The sequence below is a fragment of the Leptodactylus fuscus genome, chromosome 4, assembly GCF_031893055.1.
Source record: "Leptodactylus fuscus isolate aLepFus1 chromosome 4, aLepFus1.hap2, whole genome shotgun sequence".
Lineage (NCBI taxonomy): Eukaryota > Metazoa > Chordata > Amphibia > Anura > Leptodactylidae > Leptodactylus > Leptodactylus fuscus.
Genome location: NC_134268.1, coordinates 125,048,065 through 125,067,991, shown reverse-complemented (window position 1 = coordinate 125,067,991; position 19,927 = coordinate 125,048,065). Strand labels below are relative to the sequence as shown.

The 19,927-nt window shown below is 45.6% G+C and overlaps 1 protein-coding gene across 1 annotated transcript in view; it reads right to left on the bottom strand.

Annotated features, from left to right (window-relative positions):
- Window positions 1-19,927, bottom strand: part of ZNF830 (zinc finger protein 830) — a 241,606-nt gene that overhangs the window by 77,779 nt on the left and 143,900 nt on the right. The window contains exon 6 of the mRNA XM_075271033.1: window positions 10,634-10,697. Coding sequence (XP_075127134.1) covers window positions 10,634-10,697 — 64 coding nt within the window. The remainder of the gene's footprint in view (window positions 1-10,633; window positions 10,698-19,927) is intronic.

Below are 19,927 nucleotides of genomic sequence, written 5' to 3'. Positions count from 1 at the left end.
TTTTGTTCCCGGCTGTGCCCAAACAGCCATTTCTACCCATATATGGCATTAAGTACGTTATCCGGGGTACACCAGTGTCATACATGTGGGCATACACCGCCATTTGGGTACACAGCAGGGCGGAGATGTGAAGGAGCGATATGTGCTTTTGGAGTGCAGATTTAGATTCTTTGTTTTTGGACACCATGTCACATTTGCGAAGACCCTAAAATTGCCTCTACAAAATGGGGTCACTTCTTGGGGAATTCCAGTTTACTGGAACATCCAGGGCTCTGCAAAAATGTCATGGCGCCCAGAGGGTCCCTCTAACTCTGTACCCCAAAAGCTAAAAAGCGCAGTGCTCTTTCCCTTCTGAGCCCTGCTGTGTGCCCAAGCAGCAGATTACACCCACATATATAATTTTTTTCCCCTCAGGGTGGCCCCTTAATAGTTTTAGGAGTGCAGGTCTCTGACAACACAAAGAGGGTGCAACGTATTGGGCACCGAAATGGCATATTTCTTTAAAAATTTCAATTTTCATTTTGTACATTAATTTTTGGGAAGAATTTTTAGGCTCAAAGTGATAATAAGCCTTGATTCATTCTTTGAAGGGTGTAGTTTTTAAAATGGGGTCACATTTGATGGGTTTCCATTGTATTGATACTTTAGGGGCTCTGCAAATGCGACATGGCACCTGAAAACTATTCCAGCAACATCTGCCCTCCAAAAGCCAAATAGCGCTCTTTCCATTCTGAGCCCCACCATGTTCCCATACAGCAGATTATGGCCACATATGGGGTATTGCCGTGTTCAGGAGAAATTGTGTAACAAACTGTAGGGGGATTTTTCTCATTTAACCCCTTGTGAAAATGAAAACTTTGGGGATAAAGGGACATTTTAGTAATTTTTAACCTACACATCCCAAGGTTAGTAAAATCTGTGAAACGGCTATAGGGTCAAAATACTCACTATACCCCTCAATGAATACCTTACGGGTCTAGTTTATCAAATGGGGTCATTTATGGGGGTTTTCAATTGTTTTGGTAACTTAAATCTTTGTTTGAATGTGCAATGGGCCTAAAATATCTGCAAGCAAAATTTGTGTCTTGAAATTCAGTTGGTGCTCCCATCTGTTTGGGCCCTACCATGCATCCGTACATAGGATTAAGGCCACAAAGTGTACATTTTTGAACACGGGAGAAATGGGGCCATCTATTTTGGGGTGTTTTTCTACATTTTCATGCGTTGTTTTGTAAAAAAAAAAAATGTCTTTAAAATGACTCTTTTGTGTAAAAAATATGAGAATTTTTTGTTTGACACAAATTCTATTAAAACCTATGGGGTCAAAATACTCACTATACCCCTCAATGAATACCTCAAGGGGTCTAGTTTATAAAATGGGGTCATTTATTGGGGTTTTCAATTGTTTTGGTAACTCAAATCTTGTTTGAATGTGCAATGGGCCTGAAACATTTATAAGCAAAAATTGTGTCTTAAAATCCAGTTGGTGCTCCCTTCTTTTTGGGCCCTACCGTGCATCCGTACATAGGATTAAGGCCACAAAGTGTACATTTTTGAACACAGGAGAAATGGAGTCATATATTTTGGGGTGTTTTTCTTCATTTTCTTGTGTTATGTGCAAAAAAACTGCCTATAAAATGACACTTTTGTGTAAAAAATATGAAATTTTTTTGTTTGATGCAATTTTTCTCAAAACTTATGGGGCCAAAGTACTCACTATACCCCTCAATGAATACCTTAAGGGGTCTAGTTTATAAAATGGGGTCATTTATGGGGGTTTTCAATTGCTTTGGTAACTCAAATCTTGTTGAAATGTGCAATGGGCCTAAAATATCTGCAAGCAAAATTTGTGCTTTGAAATCCATTTAGCCCTCCCTACCTCTTGGGCCCTACTATATGTGCGTACATAGGACTAAGGCCACAAAGTGTACATTTTTTAACACAGGAGAAGTGGGGTGATATATTTTGGGGTGTGTTTCTTCTTTTTGATGTGTTGTGTGCAAAAAAACTGGCTTTAAAATGACACATATTTGAAGAAAATGAAAATGTAAATTTTTTCATCATTTGTAATAATTCTTGCAAAACAATATTTGTTTGATCAAAATGCTCACTAAACCCCTCAAAGAATACCTGAAGGGGTCTAGTTTTACAAATTGGGTCATTTAATGGGAGTTTCTGTCATTATGCCACCTATTCCTGTCTGAAAACAGAGCTTGGTACAGGAAAAAATCACATACTCCAAATTTCCAAAATTTGCTTATAAACTTGATAAATTTCTAAATTGTCTAAATTACTCAAATATGCTAAAAGTATTTCAAATATGCTTGAAACGCAAAAGGAACATTTAGAAATATATAACTACTAACTCTTTTGCCCTGTATTATTGTGTACTAGCTGGTACCCGCAACTTCGTCTGCGGTGATTGTAGCAGTGGGTATATACAGGCGTGGGTAAGGTTTTCGTACTGTGTATAAGGTATAGCATATGAAATGTAACTTTGTATCTTGTTTTTGCTGTAATTCAGAGAATACGTGAGACTTTTGTGTTGAAGTTAATTTGTATTTGAGCTGCTATATATACGGTGTTGTGAGAAACTTTACATAGTGACTTTGGGACAGAAGTATTTGAAGTTAACCCTTTCCCGCCGATGGCATTTTTTGATTTTTGTTTTTGACTCCCCTCCTTCTAAACCCCATAACTTTTTTATTTCTCCGCTCCCAGAGCCATATGAGGTCTTAATTTTTGCGGGACAAATTTTTCTTCATGATGCCACCATTAATTATTCTATATAATGTACTGGGAAGCAGGGAAAAAATTCAAAATGGGGTGGATTTCAAGAAAAAATGCATTTCTGCGACTTTCTTACGGGCTTTGGTTTTACGGCGTTCACTGTGCAACCAAAATGACATGTCCCCTGTATTCTGTGTTTCGTTACGATTCCGGGGATACCAAATTTGTATGGTTTTAGTTACATTTTGACCCCTTAAAAACAAATCCAAAACTGTTAAACTTTTTTTTTGAAAAGTCGCCATATTCCGACAGCCGTAACTTTTTTATACGTGCGTGTACGGGGATGTATAGGGCGTCTTTTTTTGCGGGACTGGGTGTACTTTGTAGTTCTACCATCTTCAGGAAATGTTATTGCTTTGATCACTTTTTATTCAAATTTTTATCAGAATCAAAACAGTGAAAAAACGGCGGTTTGGCACTTGTGACCATTTTTCCCGCTACGGCGTTTACCGAACAGGAAAAATATTTGTATAGCTTTGTAGAGCGGGCGATTTTGGACGCGGGGATACCTAACATGTATGTGTTTCACAGTTTTTAACTACTTTTATATGTGTTCTAGGGAAAGGAGGGTGATTTGAATTTTTAATCCTTTTTTTTTTTGTTTTTAATATTTTTTTTACTTTTTTTAAATTTTTTTTTTTGCATTTATTAGACCGCCTAGGGGTATTGACATGGGTGGGCGGTGTCGCGGATTGTCAGAGCGGTGGGGGTCGGCAAACATGGCTGCTCCGGAGCGTTAAAGAGAGCCTCCTGGAGTATCGTTAAGTTGAGGGGCAAAGTGGTAAAGTATATGTATATGAGATTGTGTGGGGTTAGGGGCGAGGCTGCAGAGGGCAATATGAATTTTGTGGCTTGCTATGGTCCAAAGCGTGTGAGATTGCAGAGATGGTGATGTGAGTTTGGGGTTTGTGGGGGTCCTGGGAAAAACGTATGTGCGCTATTGTGACGAAAAGTAGCCTATTGCGCAATGGGGTGTATTAACTATGTTTGTGGAAAATTTCAGCCAAATCGGTCGAGCGGGTTTTGCGTGATTGACTAACAAACATCCGAACACACAAACCCAGGGCCGGCGTCAGCGCACGGCATAGTCGGGCAAGTGCCGGGGCCCAGAGAGCCTCTGGGGGGCCCCCGGCACTTGCCTGTCACAATTTCAGCTCATCGGCGTCCGTCCGCCGATGAGCTGGAATACATACGCGATGCAGGAGCTGTGAGATCAGCTCCTGCTTTAAAGCTCTGTCCTGGCTTGCGTGTGTAGGCACGATGACGTCATCGCATCACGCCTACACACGCAAGACGGGCCGGAGCTAAGCAGGAGCTGATCTCACAGCTCCTGCATCGCGTATGTGACTGGAGTGAGAGAGAGAGGAGCGTCGGGGGAACGATGGAAGGTGAGTGTTAGAAGGTGAGTGTAAGTGTTTGTTTTGTATTACATATTAAGGTGAAACATAATGAAGGGGGCCCATGAAACTGGGGGGCAAATGAAGGGGAGGGAATGGCATGACACTGGGGAAGATGAAGGGGGTGGGGAGAGAACGGCATGAAACTGGGGACAGAGATGGAGGGGGCCCAAAGAAACTGGGGGGCAAATGAAGGCGAGGGGGGAACAGCATGACACTGGGGCAGATGGAGGGGGGGAGAACAGCATGACACTGGGGCAGATGGAGGGGGGGAGAACAGCATGACACTGGGGCAGATGAAGGGGGGAGAACAGCATGACACTGGGGCAGATGGAGGGGGGTAGAACAGCATGACACTGGGGCAGATGGAGGGGGTGGGGAGAGAACGGCATGGAACTGGGGACAGAGATGGAGGGGGCCCAATGAAACTGAGGGGGAAAATGAAGGGGGTGGGGAGAGAACGGCATGGAACTGGGGACAGAGATGGAGGGGGCCCAATGAAACTGAAGGGGCAAATGAAGGGGAGGGGGGAACGGCATGACACTGGGGCAGAGACAGGGGACATGAAACTGTGGGCAGATGAAGGGGGAGAACGTGATGAAACTGGGGACAGAGATGGAGGGGGGACATGAAACTGGGGGCAGAGGAAGGGTGTATTTGAAACTGGGGGAGAGATGGAGGGGGGGCATATAATTTACAGGTGACTGTAGGAGGATTATACTGTGTGGGAGCACATGATAAATGAATGAGAGTGGGTGGAATCAACCTAAAAGTGGGTGGAGCTAAATTTGCAGCGGCGCGCAGAGCCTTTCTACTCTTTAAAAGATTGGGAGGTATGGCGTTGGTGACGCCACACTCCTGCATGACGTCACTCGCTTCATCTGCAACGCACAGTGTCTCGACTCCCCCACCTCCTTTACAAGGGGGCCCACTGAGGCTCTGTCGCCCAAGGGCCCATAAAAACCTGGAGCCGGCCCTGCACAAACCCACAAACATCCAAACTCACAAACTTTCACATTTATAATATTAATAGGATATGTGAGATATCGCAGCTGAAAATGGAAAACATTGAAAAATTTTCAAAATTTTCAGCATTTGCGAGTTTTTTAATAAATTTACACAAGTTATATCAGTCTAATTTTACCTTCTCAGTAAAGTACAACATGTCACGAAAAAACAATATCAGAATCGCTTGGATGCCTAATACGGTTACAGAATTATTCACTGATAAAGTCACACAGTGCAAATTTCCAAAATGTGGCTTGGTCATTAAGGTCCAAAACAGGCTGGTCACTAAGGGGTTAATGTTATTTTGCTGTAAAAAGACAACAGAGTCTTTCATGAAGCTGCCAGTTGTTGCTGATGTGACCAGCTTTTGAGGTAGGCCACAGATACAGTTGTGCTCAAAAGTTTACACACCATGGCAGATTTTTTTTTTTTTTTTTTTTTTTTTTTGTGGCCTTAGTTCAAAGAGCATGAATGATAACACAAAAACTTTTTCTCCATTTATGGTTAGTGATTGAGTGAAGCCATTTATTGTCAAACTTTTTAAATCATAAGGACAACCAAAAACATCAAAATGAACCTGATCAAAAATTCGCATACCCTGGTGATTTTAGCCTGATATGCCCAGAAGTTGACACAAAAGGGTTTGAATAGCTACTAAATGTAACATCCTGACCTGTAACCTGCGTAAGCATAAAAGCTGAGTAACTTTCTGGGATCCAGACTATTGAATCTCTTCTCCAGCCACTGATGTTTCTGAATTGTGAGTCAGGGGGAAAGCAAAAGAATTGTCCACAGATCTACAGAAAAAAGGGAGTTGAACTGTATAAAACAGGAAAGGGATACAAAAAAGATATCCAAGGAATTGATAATGCCAATCAGCAGTGTTCAAACTGTGATTAACAGATGGCAACTCAGGGTCTCTGTAAAAACCAATCTACCATGGTCAGGCAGACCAACCAAAATTTCAGTCACAACTGCCCAGAAAATTGTTTGGGATGAAAAGAAAAAACACACATAACATCAGCTGAAATACAGGACTCTCTGAAAACTATCGGTATAGGTAATTTGGAGTGATGAGACAAAAATCGAACTTTTTGGCCACAACCATAAACTTTACATTTGGAGAAGTGTCAACAAGGCATATGATGAAAGGAACACCATTCCTACTGTAAAACACACTGATGATGTGGGGATGTGTGAGCTTCAAAGACACGGGAAACTTGGTCCAAGTTGAAGGAAAGATGAATGCAGCACGTTATCAGCAAATACTGGAGGCAAATTTGCACTCATCAGCCAGGAAGCTGTGCATGGGACATACTTGGACGTTCCAACATGACAATGATCCAAAACACAAGGCCAAGTCGACTTGTCATTAGCTACAGGAGAAGAAAGTGAAGGTTCTGAAGTGGCCATCTCAATCTCCTGACCTCAATATCATTGAGACACTGCAAGACAGCCCAGGAATTTACAGGAACAGGAGACTTTTTGGCAAGAAGAATGGGCAGTTTTACCATCTATGAAAAAATAAAGAGCCTCATCCATACCTACCACAAAAGACTTCAAGCTGTCTTTAAAGGGGTATTCCCATGTCGCATACTCACCAGTCTTCGATGCTGTAAATTCTTCTTTCTTCTGGCTTTGTTGCGTCATTGGTGGGCGGGGTTACATATGCAAAGCCAGCGGCGAGAAGTCGTCGCTTCTATGCAGGGCAGGAGCGTAGCGATGTTGCAGGCACCTGTGCCGGCGTCCACACTCCCCGGCATCCGCCTCTCTATTACAGCGGATGCCGGGTCTGTATTGGCGGCCCCTCCCCCCCCCCCCCCAAAGTGTAAACTACCCCCCCTCTCCAGGCTCGCTCCCTTGCACTTAGCCCCTCCTCCGTCTCCCCTGAGAGCAGCAGATACATCACTTGACTTTTGACCAGATAAGTCAAGGGATGTGTCAACAGAGAAATGAATAAAGTAAGATAGTGGACAAACAAAGCAGTTTTGCTGAAGCAATGTATTTAGAAAAAGTCTTACATTCACATTATCAAGCAGTATAGATAGGATCCTTGTGATGGGACAACCCCTTTAATGTTAGAAGGGGCAAAACACGGTACGGGGTATGAGAACTTTTTTTTTTTTTTTAATGCAGACAGTGAGCCCCATATAGAGCTCACAATCTACATTTTTACCTGTCAGTCTGTCTTTGGAGTATGATAGGAAATCCACGCAAACACAGGGAGAACATACAAGCTCCTTGCAGATCTTGTCCTTGGCAGGACTTGAACCCAGGACTCCAGTGCTGCAAAACTAACGAATGAGCCATCATGTTGCCCCGGGTACTTGAACTTTTGAACAGTGTTATTTTGATGTTTTTGGTTGTCATCATGATTTCAAAAGAGAAAAAACAGAAGTTTTACAATAAATGGCTTCACTCAACCAGTAACCATGCGTGGAGAAAAAGATTGTGTTATCATTCATATTCTCTGAAAAAACAAAAAATCTGAGCCCAACTGTAAACAGTTTTATGGCTGTAAACAGCCTTGTCATCACCTTTTGGTGAGTAAACCTTTGTTTCTCTAGATGGAGGGTGCACTCTTTTTCTTTTGTGGAGATTTTACATTGAGCAGCTTTTCACAATATTTTACCTACGGCCCTATTCACATCTGCTTTCAGGTTTCCGTACGAGGAGTCGGCTTTGGGAACCCCAGAACGGAAACCTATACGCATAAAAAAATGGTTACCTAAGGAAACCCGTGGACCCCATGGACTATAATGGGGTCTGTGTGATTTCCGCACTAAACAAGCAGAGATGAAAGTGCTGCTTACCGCAATATATATTAACCCCTTCCCGACATTCGCCGTAATAGTACGGCGCTGCAGGGAAGGGCTTCCCGCAAACCGCCGTACTATTACTGCGGATGCATGGTGCGCACACAGAAACTGTGTGCGCACCATGCACAGCGGGTGTCAGCCGTAATACACGGCTGACAATGCCCCGTAACACCCGCGGTCGGAACCGGGTCCGATCGCGGGTGTTAACCCCTGAGATGCCGGTGATCAACATGACCACCGGCACCTCCGGGGTTACAGTGTCAAATGGTGGCGATCGGCACCCCCCGCGCCGGTTCCGGGGGGTGCCGGTGTTCGTAGGGGGCAGCCCGGGGTCTGATCAGTGACCCCGGGTCTGCCCCTTCACGTACCCCGTCCTCGCGCCTGGCCGATCCTGCAGTAAATGAAGCTGTCAGCCTGTGCGTCTACACAGGCTGACAGCTTCCTATACTCTGCAATACACGTGTAACACGTGTATTGCAGCGTATATCTATTGAAGCAGTGATCAGCCGATCACTGCTTCAATTCCCCATGGGGACAGAAAAAAAAAGTTTCAAAAAATTAAAAATAAAAAAGTTTAAATAAGTTTAAAATAAAATAGAAATAAAGCCCCAAAAATCCCATTTTCCCCATATAAAATGTTTTATTATGTAAAATAAAGAAAAATAGAAAAAAACATTACATATTTGGTATCGCCGCGTCCGTAATAACCTGAACAATAAAATTAAAACATTATTTAACCCGAAAGGCGAATGTCGTAAAAAAAAAAAAACGTAGAAAACCGCACAAAATAATGATTATTCACCACCTTTCCCTTACAAAATGTTCAATAAAAAGTAATCAAATGGTCAGATGAAAACCAAAATGGTACCAATAAAAAGAAGAGGTCTTCCCGCAAAAAATAAGCCCTCAACCGGCTCTGTCTAGCGAAAAATAAAAACGTTATGCCTTTCAGAAGATGGCAATGCAAAAACAATAGATTTTTTTTCCCTGAATTGAATTCTAATCTGCACAAATAGCAACGCATTAAAAAATAATATAAATGAGATATCGCCGTAACCGTACCGACCCGCAGAATAAAGGTAACATGTTACTTATGCTGTACGCTGCACGGGAAAAAAAAAAAAGCTAAAAAGCAATGCCAGAATTGATGTTTCCTTTTACACCCCACCCAGAAAGAGTTAATAAAATGTAGTCAATAAGTTACAGGCCCCAAAATGGTGGCATTGAAAAGTACATCTAATACCGCAAACACCAAGCCCTCATATGGCCACATTGCCAGAAAATAAAAATAAAAATCTAGCTTGTACAATGTGAAGACAAAAACCCCAAAAGTCGCCAAATCATTAGGACATAAGTGGCTGCAACTAGAAGGAAATGTGTAATCGGTGCGAGCATTTTCAGGGGACACCCCATATTTAGAGCTTATGAGAGAGAAGACACCAGCGCTGATCCCCCAGAATGCCCCTCTTCCCCGTCCGTGTCATAGGAGCTAGTGGGAAAATAGAATAGGATTTGGTTACCCAATTTACTCCGCACAGCTTACACATTCACTTTGGGGTTACTAATGCTCACTACATCACTTGATAAATTCTTTGAGGGGTGCGGTTTTCAAAATGGGGTCACCTTCTAGAGGTTTCCACTGTTTTGAATCCTCAAGGGCTTTGTAAATGCAACATGGTTCCTGAAACTGATCGCAGCCAGATCTGCCCTCTAAAAGCTCCTTGGCATGCCTTCCCTCCTGCGTCTCGCGGTGCCTCCATATATTAGTTTACACCCACAAGTGGGGTACTATGGTAGTCGGGAGAACTTGCCTAACAAATTGTGGGATGCGTTTTCTCCTTTAACCCCTTGTGAATGTGCAAATTCTAGGGCTAAACGAAAATATTAGTAAAATAAATTCAAATTTGAAAATTTCACCTCCATTTTGTATTAATTCCTGTTAAGCACTTATAGGGTTAAATTACTAGGTAGATGTTGTTTTGGCTTATTTAAGGGGTGCAGTTTTGAAAATGGGGTGATTTATGGGGGGCTTTAATACAAGGGTCTTTCAAAACCCCTTCATAACTGGATTAGGCCCTTTAAAAAATGGGTTTTGGAAATTTCTTGAAAATTTTGAATATTGTTGTTTCACTTGTAAATCTTATAATGTCCGTACAAATTAAAAGGGTGACTAAAGTTTGATGCCGACATAAAGCAGAGATCTGGGACATGAGATTTATGATATAATTTTGGCGGTCTGACTATCTGTATGTAATGCACATCATTTCAAACTTTATAAAATGCATATTTTTCAAAATTTCCACCAAATTTCCAATTTTTTCATAATTAAACACAAAACATATCAACCAAAATTTACCACTAACATGAAGTACAATGTGTTACGAAAAAACAATCTTAAAATCACTTTGGTAAGTTAAAGCGTTCCAAAGTTATTGCCACATAAAGTGACACATGTCAGTTTTGAAAAATCGAGCTTGGTCAGGAAGTCAAAAAGTGCCATCGGCGGGAAGGGGTTAAAATTCAATTAAACATTTTGGTTCTAAAATGATCATTTTTTCGACCTAGTGATTAAAAAAATAAATGAATAAATAAAAAAAAAAAAGCAGAATTAACACTCGCCTTTGCATCAACTTCTGGGTCATCAAAGAATCCCTCAGGTAAAGCTTCTGCTGTATTCTCTTTCCTGCATGATAAAGATATAGCAGTTTATTTCAATCAACGTCATAATTGATCATTTAGGAAAATGCACAATTGTATCAAACACAGTTGAGGCAATTTATTAAAGGGGTTGGCCACTTTATAGCTATCAGTTTGTAATATGCAGCACAAAGATAATTGATAAACTTACACAGAGGCATTCATTTTCATCTATACTTCTGTCTCTCTATTTTTGAAGCGACACCCCCCCCCACCCCACACTGATTTGGCTCTGCCTGCTCCCTGACACGCTTCCTTTGACCACTGAGTCCGTGACATGCAAGAATATGTGACACAGCATTGACTATGTCACGTGTGTGCCTGCTCTATCACTAAATGCTATACTCAACAAAGACCTTCTAATGTCATAGTCACATGACATTCTCTATTCTTGTTACTAGGGTAGGTGTGTCTGTACTTGCAAGAAGGTACTTGCACATACATGTAATAAAGTTGTATCCCATTGCAGTGGAGGAACATGGATAGATGTGAAGTGCCTGGTGTACTGCGGGGTGGGGTGAATTATTTAGTGTGGGTGAGAGATGTAGGGTGCATGGTATACTGTGGAGAGGAGGACAAATCTGGGGGATAGATCTGAGGTGCATTGTGTAGTGGGGCTGACAGATGTAGGTGCATGGTGTAGTGTGGAGGGGTGGAGAGATCTCGGGTGCATGGTGTACTATGGGGTAAGAGTTGTAGGCTGCATGTTGTAGTGTGAGGGTGGAGAGATGTGGGGTGCATTGTTTAATGTGGAGTGCATTGTTTACTGTGGGGGAAAGATGTGTGGTACATAGTGTACTGTGGGGGTGAGAGATAGGTGGAGCACAGTGGGGGGGGACAGATCTGGGGTGCATTGTGTAGTGGGGGTGAGATATAGGGTTTATGGTGTAGTGGGGAAGAAATGTGGGGTGCAGGATGTACTATGGGGGAGATTTACAGGGTGCATGGTGTAGTGTGGGGGTGGAGAGATGTGGGGGAAGAGATGTGGGCTGCAGGGTGTACTGTAGGGGAGAGATGTGGAGTGCACGGTGTACTGTGGAGGGAGGGCACGTGGAGAGCTGGGGGCGCTTGTGTATGCTTCATGCACTGAAGGTACATTTAGGAAGGAGGGGGGGGGGTTGCCGATGCACAAGAGGCTCATGAAGAATGGAGGAATCTTTCATATCTGTGCAAAGTATGATGGATCAGCCTAATCCAGCGATTCGGCGAAAGGGAACAGCGCTCGCCCAGGAATAGATATAAGACTTCTTTATTATAGGTGGACAACACACAACGCGGCGTGGCCCTTTTTCAAGTGCAAAATATTCTTAAAAACAAAACAAAAAAACATGTATGGAAAGCCATAATCACACCACAACGGACATAATATCATTTGCATTCAAACTAAATTTAAGGTGTGTGATGTACGGGGGATTCAGATGCTCTGGTTTCTTTCCCAAAAGTGGTCTTTATTGCAGCAGACAAGCTTAAAGGTACAGGTAGTGCTGCTCAGCAGCTCAGCATGTCAAAACATACAAACGAAAATAAAGACCTACGCTTGTCCAGCGGCTTACTAAACAATTTCTTCCCTCACTAACCAGGGGGTTAGCCTACTGCTGACCTCCTAACAAAACAGACTTTACAAGGCAACAAGGGGTACACATACCCGGCACTTTAACAGCGTCCTTTTTGGTAGAGCTTTCTCAGGGCTCGTTCACATCTGCGGCCCGGTCTCCGTACTTAGGTTTCCGTTTCCTGCCTAAAACACAGGCAGGATACGGAAACCTGCAGGAGACTTTCTCACCCATTCATTTGAATGGGTGAGAAAGCTGTCCGGCCGTGCGCGGCGGTGAGCGTTTTGCGCTCTCCGCTGCGAAACCGGGTTTTATAATCCGGACACAGAGTCGGACATGCAGTACTCTGTGTCCGGATAAAAAAAATCTGGTTTCGCGGCGGAGAGCGCAAAACGCTCACCGCCGTGCACGGCCGGACCCGGTCTATGGTTTCCGTCTTCTGGCATGCAGAAGACGGAAACCATAGAACGGAGACCCCAGACGCAGGTGTGAACCCAGCGTCAGGCTGGTTGACTGTATCAGTCTTTCAGTCTCTCTCCTCTCTCTCACTCACCAGCACCTGTGCTACATACAGGGCTCTGCTGGTCCGTTTCCAAGCCTGGAATGGATTGCCCTGCAGGACTGGCCCGAACTTTACTCCAGTCCGGGACCTACAAGCTAAACGCATGTGTATACTGCAACAGTCTTGAGGAAAAATAGCGGTTTTCCCACACTATACCCCTCTCCACTTCACATACCCCACCCCCCTTTGTTCGAGCCTGTGGGGTCGGACAACAGCGGCTACCTCTGCACTGCCACAGTATGTTCGGGATAATGCATCCGTATTTCCCTGGAGTTGGCCGGCTCTATGCTCAATCGTGAACCTGTACTCTTGTACAGTCAAAAACCAGCGGGTGACTCTGGCATTTCTTTCCTTATTGTGAGCCATCCAAGTTAGGGGGGAATGGTCTGTAACCAATGTGAAGTGTCGTCCCAGGAGATAGTACCTTAGGGCTTCAAGAGCCCATTTAATTGCCAGACACTCTCGTTCCCCGATACTATAGTTCTTCTCGGCGGGGGTCAGTTTTCTACTTAAATAGATCACCGGATGTTCTTCTCCGCGGACCTCTTGGGGGCACTGCCCCCAGTCCTACCTCCGAGACATCTGTTTGGACTAGGAACTTTTTGAAATCCGGAGTGATCAGAACTGGCTGGCAACATAGGGCAACCTTTAGTTCCTGGAAGGCCTTTTCAGCTTCAGCAGTCCATACAATGGAACCAGATTTTCTACCTTTTACTAGGTCAGTCAGTGGGGTGGCAATGCTGGCAAAATTCGGGATAAACCGTCGGTAGTACCCGACGAGTCCGAGAAAGGCTCTCACCTGTTTCTTGGTGACAGGCTGGGGCCACTTCTGGATTGCTTTCACCTTATGGAGTTGTAGCTTTATCACACCTCTGCCAATCACGTACCCCAGGTAACGGGCTTCTTCAAGCCCAATGGCACATTTCTTTGGGTTCGCAGTTAGTCCTGCGGCTCTGAGGGAGTCTAGGACGGCTTGCACTTTTGCGAGGTGACTCTCCCAGTCCTCACTAAAAATCACAATGTCGTCCAGATAGGCAGACGCATATTTCAAGTGTGATTTTAGGACAATGTCCATTAGGCGCTGGAAAGTTGCTGGGGCTCCATGAAGCCCGAACGGCATGTCCCTGTACTGGAATAAGCCTTCTTGGGTAATGAACGCCGTCTTCTCCTTGGCTGTTGGAGACAACGGTATTTGCCAATATCCCTTTGTTAGGTCAATGGTTGACACATAGCGAGCCCGTCCTAACTTCTCAATTAGTTCATCCACGCGTGGCATTGGATATGTCTCAAACTTGTATACCTCATTTAGGCATTGAAAGTCATTGCAAAACCAAAGGGTCCCATCCGGTTTAGGGACTAAGACAATAGGACTCGCCCACTCACTCTTTGACTCTTCGATGACACCCAGTTCCAGCATCTTGTGCACTTCCTCAGTAATTACTTCCCGGCGTGCTTCTGGGACACGATATGGCTTTAAACGCACCCGGACATATGGCTCAGTGACAATGTCATGTTGGATCAGATGTGTGCGCCCCGGTATTGCTGAGAACATATCAGTATTACGCTGAACCAACTCTTGTGACTCCTGCTTTTGCCTTTGCGTGAGAGCTTCGGAGATTTGTACCTCTGTCTCCGGAGTAGGAAGTGGGTTTCTCCTCTCAACATGGTCCTCAGCACTTGTTACCGCTGGAACATTCACTGCCCCGAGTGCTTCACGTTCAATCCAAGGTTTTAACAGATTGACGTGGTATATTTGCTCAGTCTTGCGTCTCCCTGGTTGGAACACCTTGTAGTTCACCTCTCCGACTCGGGATACTATCTCATAGGGCCCTTGCCACTTTGCCAGGAATTTGCTCTCTACCGTTGGTACGAGCACTAGTACTCGATCCTCTGGTTTAAAAGAGCACAACTTGGCAGATCGATTATAGACCCTACTTTGAGCACTTTGAGCTCTCTCCAGATTTTCTCGGACCAGGGGCAAGACTGCTGCCATTCTATCCTGCATGCTGGCAAGATGCTCGATCACACTTCTGTATGGAGTGTTTTCCTGTTCCCAGGTCTCCTTTGCAATGTCAAGCAGACCTCTAAGCTGACATCCGTAAACCAGCTCAAAAGGTGAAAATCCGGTAGAAGACTGTGGGACCTCTCGTATAGCAAACAATAGGTACGGCAACAGGCAATCCCAGTCTTTACCGTCTTTGCCGACAACTTTCTTGAGCATACCTTTTAGTGTCTTGTTGAAGCGATCAACAAGACCATCGGTTTGTGGATGATAAACCGAAGTCCGTATGTGTTGGATTTTCAGCATTTTGCACAACTCCTTCATGACCCGTGACATAAACGGATTTCCCTGGTCTGATAATATTTCTTTTGGGATGCCAGTCCAAGTGAACATCAGAAAGAGTTCCCGAGAGATTGCCTTAGCTGTGGCGGCTCTCAGGGGTACTGCCTCCGGGTACCGGGTGGCATAATTTAAAATTACCAAAATATATTGGTGTCCCCGGGAGGACTTTGGCAGCGGGCCCACTATATCCATGGCCAACCTCTCAAATGGAACCTCAATTATTGGCAGTGGGATTAATGGACTTCTATAATGGGGCATGGGTGCTGACTTTTGGCAAACAGGACAGGACTCACAAAAAGCTTTTATGGCCTGCACTACTCCAGGCCAGAAAAAACATTGTAACACACGCTCCCTGGTTTTTTCCACCCCAAGATGTCCCCCAAGCAGATGCTGATGAGCTAGTTCTAGCACCTTCCGCTGGTGTGACCGGGGCACTACCAACTGTTCTACTACCTCACCTCTTATTCTCTCCACTCGGTACAACTTATTATTTATAACCAACATGTGCGGGTATTCATTCTCAGCTCCCGCATATTTGGGCTTCCCATTAAGCACCTTAACATTTTCCCACCCCTTAGTCAAGGTGGGATCCTGCAGTTGAGCAGACGCAAAATCGTCCTGAACAATGTCCATGACAGGTAGATCATCTTCCCCTTCTGTATCTTCAGCCTCCCCTGCCATCGCCAACAGGGAAAAACTTTCCTCATCCGGGATCACTGCAACGGCCGGTGCACTTTGACCAGGATCTACCGGCAATGGGGACAGAGTTCTTCAGTCAGGGACTTCAGGGCTCTCATCAAGGGCCACGGAGTCACTTGTTGGTGTCTTTGTCGTCACATTCGGTACGGGGTTGTCTACACGGGCAGCAAGAGACCCTTGGTGACTCCACAAATTCCAAAAGAGGGAAAGTCTCTCCCCAATATCACACTGTGAAGAAGTGACTTTACCACCCCTACTTCATGGGTCTGAGTGCCACAGGGGGTCTCAAACTGAACAAGGGCATTTCGATATTCTCGGGTCTCTCCGTGGATGCACACGACGCTGACCCGAGTTCCAGTGAAAGTGTCAGAGTCCACCAGACTAGCATGCACTAGTGTCACTAGACTTCCAGAGTCAAGTAGGGCCTTCACCGCATAGCCAGCAATCTTCACCCAACAAATGTGCCTATCTCTGACAGCTATGGTCAGACCTACTGGACGAGCATAGAGGGACATTCTTCTGGCTGAGCTGCAGTCCATTGGTTCTGGGATCAGGGGACAGTTGGCAGCAATATGTCCTGGCCCTTTGCATCTCCAACAGTAAATCACAGCAGGTCTTCCTGGTGGGGTCATGGGTCGCGTCTGCAGACTCCCCCCAGAACTTCTGTTACCGGTTCCCTTCATTTCAACTTCGGGTTGATGGTTAGGGGGTGGAGCCTCTCTGGGCCAAGGTACGACCTTGCTTGGAGACCGAGCTGCTTTTTGAGGCCGGGCCGTGGTTGACCCGCGTGGACAGTTTTGCAACAGGTCTTCCATTGCCTGGTACCTCTCCACAAGGCTTACCAGCTGATCAGCATTTCCAGGGTCTGCCTGTCCAATCCACCTCTGCAGTTTTGGCGGTAAGGCACGTATGAACTTGTCCATCACTATGATTTCTGTGATCTGAGCTGGAGTGTGAATTTCAGGCCGCAGCCACTTCTTTACTAAGAGTATTAGGTTGTGCATTTGTGACCGCGCTGGGGAATCCTCTGAAAAAGTCCACTGCTGTACCCTTTGAGCCCGTATGTATACGTTCACCCCTAGGCGGGCCATGATCTCCGCTTTCAGCTTCTCATAGTCCTTGGCTTCCTCAACGGCTAAGTCGTAGTACGCTTTCTGCGGCTCTCCTGTGAGGAATGGCGCCACTACTCCGGCCCATTGCTCCTGTGGTAAACCCTCTCTCTCAGCAGTACGCTCAAATACCGTCAGGAAAGCCTTCACTTCATCGTCACCTGTCATCTTTTGGAGAAATTGGGTAACCCGTTTGGCCGCTGTCTCAGCAACCGCTGCCGGTTCCTGTGACACACTAGAGGTTCCTGCTGACAACTTAGCCACTTGTTTCACAACCTCTTGAATGCTTTCCAGCAACGCAGTGTTTGTTTGCTGTTGTGTGGCATTTGTTTGCTGTTGTTCGGCATTAGCTTGCTGTTGCGCAGCATTGGCTTGCTGTTGTATGGCATTAGCTTGGAGCAGTGCTTTCAGCATTTCTTTCATCTTGGCACCTGCAGGGTCTTTACTGGACAACTTTATAGCTGCTTTAACCCAGGACATTAACTGGTTACTGGTTTGTATAATTACAGCTGGTCCAAGCGTGCTGGGATCTATAGTGCCCGCATCCTCCACCATATGTGATGTACGGGGGATTCAGAAGCTCTGGTTTCTTTCCCAAAAGTGGTCTTTATTGCAGCAGACAAGCTTAAAGGTACAGGTAGTGCTGCTCAGCAGCTCAGCATGTCAAAACAAACAAACGAAAATAAAGACCTACGCTTGTCCAGCGGCTTACTAAACAATTTCTTCCCTCACTAACCAGGGGGTCAGCCTACTGCTGACCTCCTAACAAAACAGGCTTTACAAGTCAACAAGGGTACACATACCCGGCACTTTAACAGCGTCCTTTTTGGTAGAGCTTTCTCAGGCTGGTTGACTGTGTCAGTCTTTCAGTCTCTCTCCTCTCTCACCAGCACCTGTGCTACTTACAGGGCTCTGCTGGTCCATTTCCAAGCCTGGAATGGATTGCCCTGCAGGACTGGCCCGAACTTTACTCCAGTCCGGGACCTACAAGCTAAACGCCTGTGCATACTGCAACAGTCTTGGGGAAAAATAGCGGTTTTCCCACACTATACCCCTCTCCACTTCACAGGTGAATAAAATAAATATAACGTTTCCAAACCCCATAAGTTCCAACTATACAGTAGATGATATGCAGCCCAAGCAATAACAATGGGAAATGGTCTATCCACGTAGAAAACCAGGGGTTCCAAGGCATTTTATCTTTCATATCTGTGTTAGGTTTGCATGAGAGACGCAAAGAAACTTCTCCATTGGTGGTGCATGGGCAATTGATAATGTGCTTTAGGCTAAGGCCCCAAGTAGCTGTACGCAGCCAAAAAGCCTTGGGGGAAAAACCGCTGTGGAAACGCACAACAGTGCTTTTCATACAAAGTTTGCAGAGGACTTTCCTGCTTCCACTATACCTATAGAGGGAGGCGTGCCTAGACGGCACCGGAGTGAGACGTATCTGCAGGAGCTCAGTCTCTGCTAGAAATACAGCCGCCAGCATCCGCTTTTCTGAGGTTTCGTCTGCTAACCACCCTCAGGGTCTCCCCAGCCCCAGTGAGCATATTGAGGGTGAGCTCGGAGGGCCTGACAGTGTTTAACGCCGTCGCTGCCTGAAAATCGAGCGGCAGGGCATCAGGCCTACTCCGTGGGAGACGGCTCCAGCAAAGACTCTGACCCTTGCACTACTGCCTGTGCCCACCGCAGGAGGGCCGGTCAGAAGATGGCCTTTTTCTACCAAGCCGACACCAGGAGATTACAGTGCTGACCTGGAGGCTCCAGAGTAACGGAATTCTCTCTGCCCGCCATCTTGTTTGCGGCCTAGTGGCAAGCTGCGGCCTCCATTACTTCATCCCTGCGGCACCCTTCAAGGAGAGGAAGAAAGGAACTGTCTGCCTGCATCTACACCCCACCCAGAGGAGGAAAGGTATACCATCCCTGCAATACTGGACAGCCCCTCTGCCCTATACACTCCGGTGCTGCAAACATAGAGACCTACCTACCTGAGAGGAGCCTCACTGTACTGTTTCTATGCGGACTCCCCCCCCCCTCCCCCCGGCCTTCTTCCTTGATTCAATCACCTGGGACTCCCTCCTTCTTGGCTCAACTTTGCTTTTGAACATTTCACTTGCTCACAGACATTGGGCTACTCAGACAACTCTTCCTGGCAGCAGTTGACAGCAGGGAGAACTGACCCCCTTCTTCATTCCCAGGGGGCTCCTCATCATCCCCACCTGGCATTAATCTAGTCTCCCTCGTGATCCTCTAAACAATCCAAAACTTCCTAACCCCCAGGGAGAACTTGACCTCATGAAGAAACAGAACCTCTCCAATGCCAAGGGGTTCACCCTATCGTTCCAAGGGCCTGATGATGTTGGCTGTCAGGTTCCAGAAGGTGGCGGTGATGAGGAGGGGTCTCCTTCTACAGGAGATCTTCCCCTCTCCCGCAATTTCTTCCAACAAGCTCTGTCCAGCGCCTTATCTCCAGTGATGCAAAAACTGGCGGTTATAGAGCAGGATGTCAAACACATTGGTCAGAGGGTGGAAAGCCTTGAATCCGTCCAGACGTCTCTGCTGGAGTATAACTCTGCAGCCAACCAAAGCTTTACCAGCTGTCAAGAAGATATAAATCTTTTCTACAGATCCTTGGAAGACCAAGAGAACAGAGGTAGACGCAATAATGTTCGTATACGGGGGGGGGGGGGGGGTGCCTGAAACGGTTGCCAACGAAGCTGTGCCCCAGATCTATGCCTCATTGCTGGGGGATGTCAAAGTTAACGCAGTCATTATCGAGAGAGCACACCGCGCCCTCCGACCGAAGCCTAAAACCTCTGATCCTCCAAGGGACATCATATGCCGCTTCCTGAATTTCCAAGACAAAGAGGAACTACTACTCAAGGCGAGAGAGGCCAAAGTTCTTACCTTTGAGGAATCTCAGATCTCAATCTACCAAGATCTGTCCCC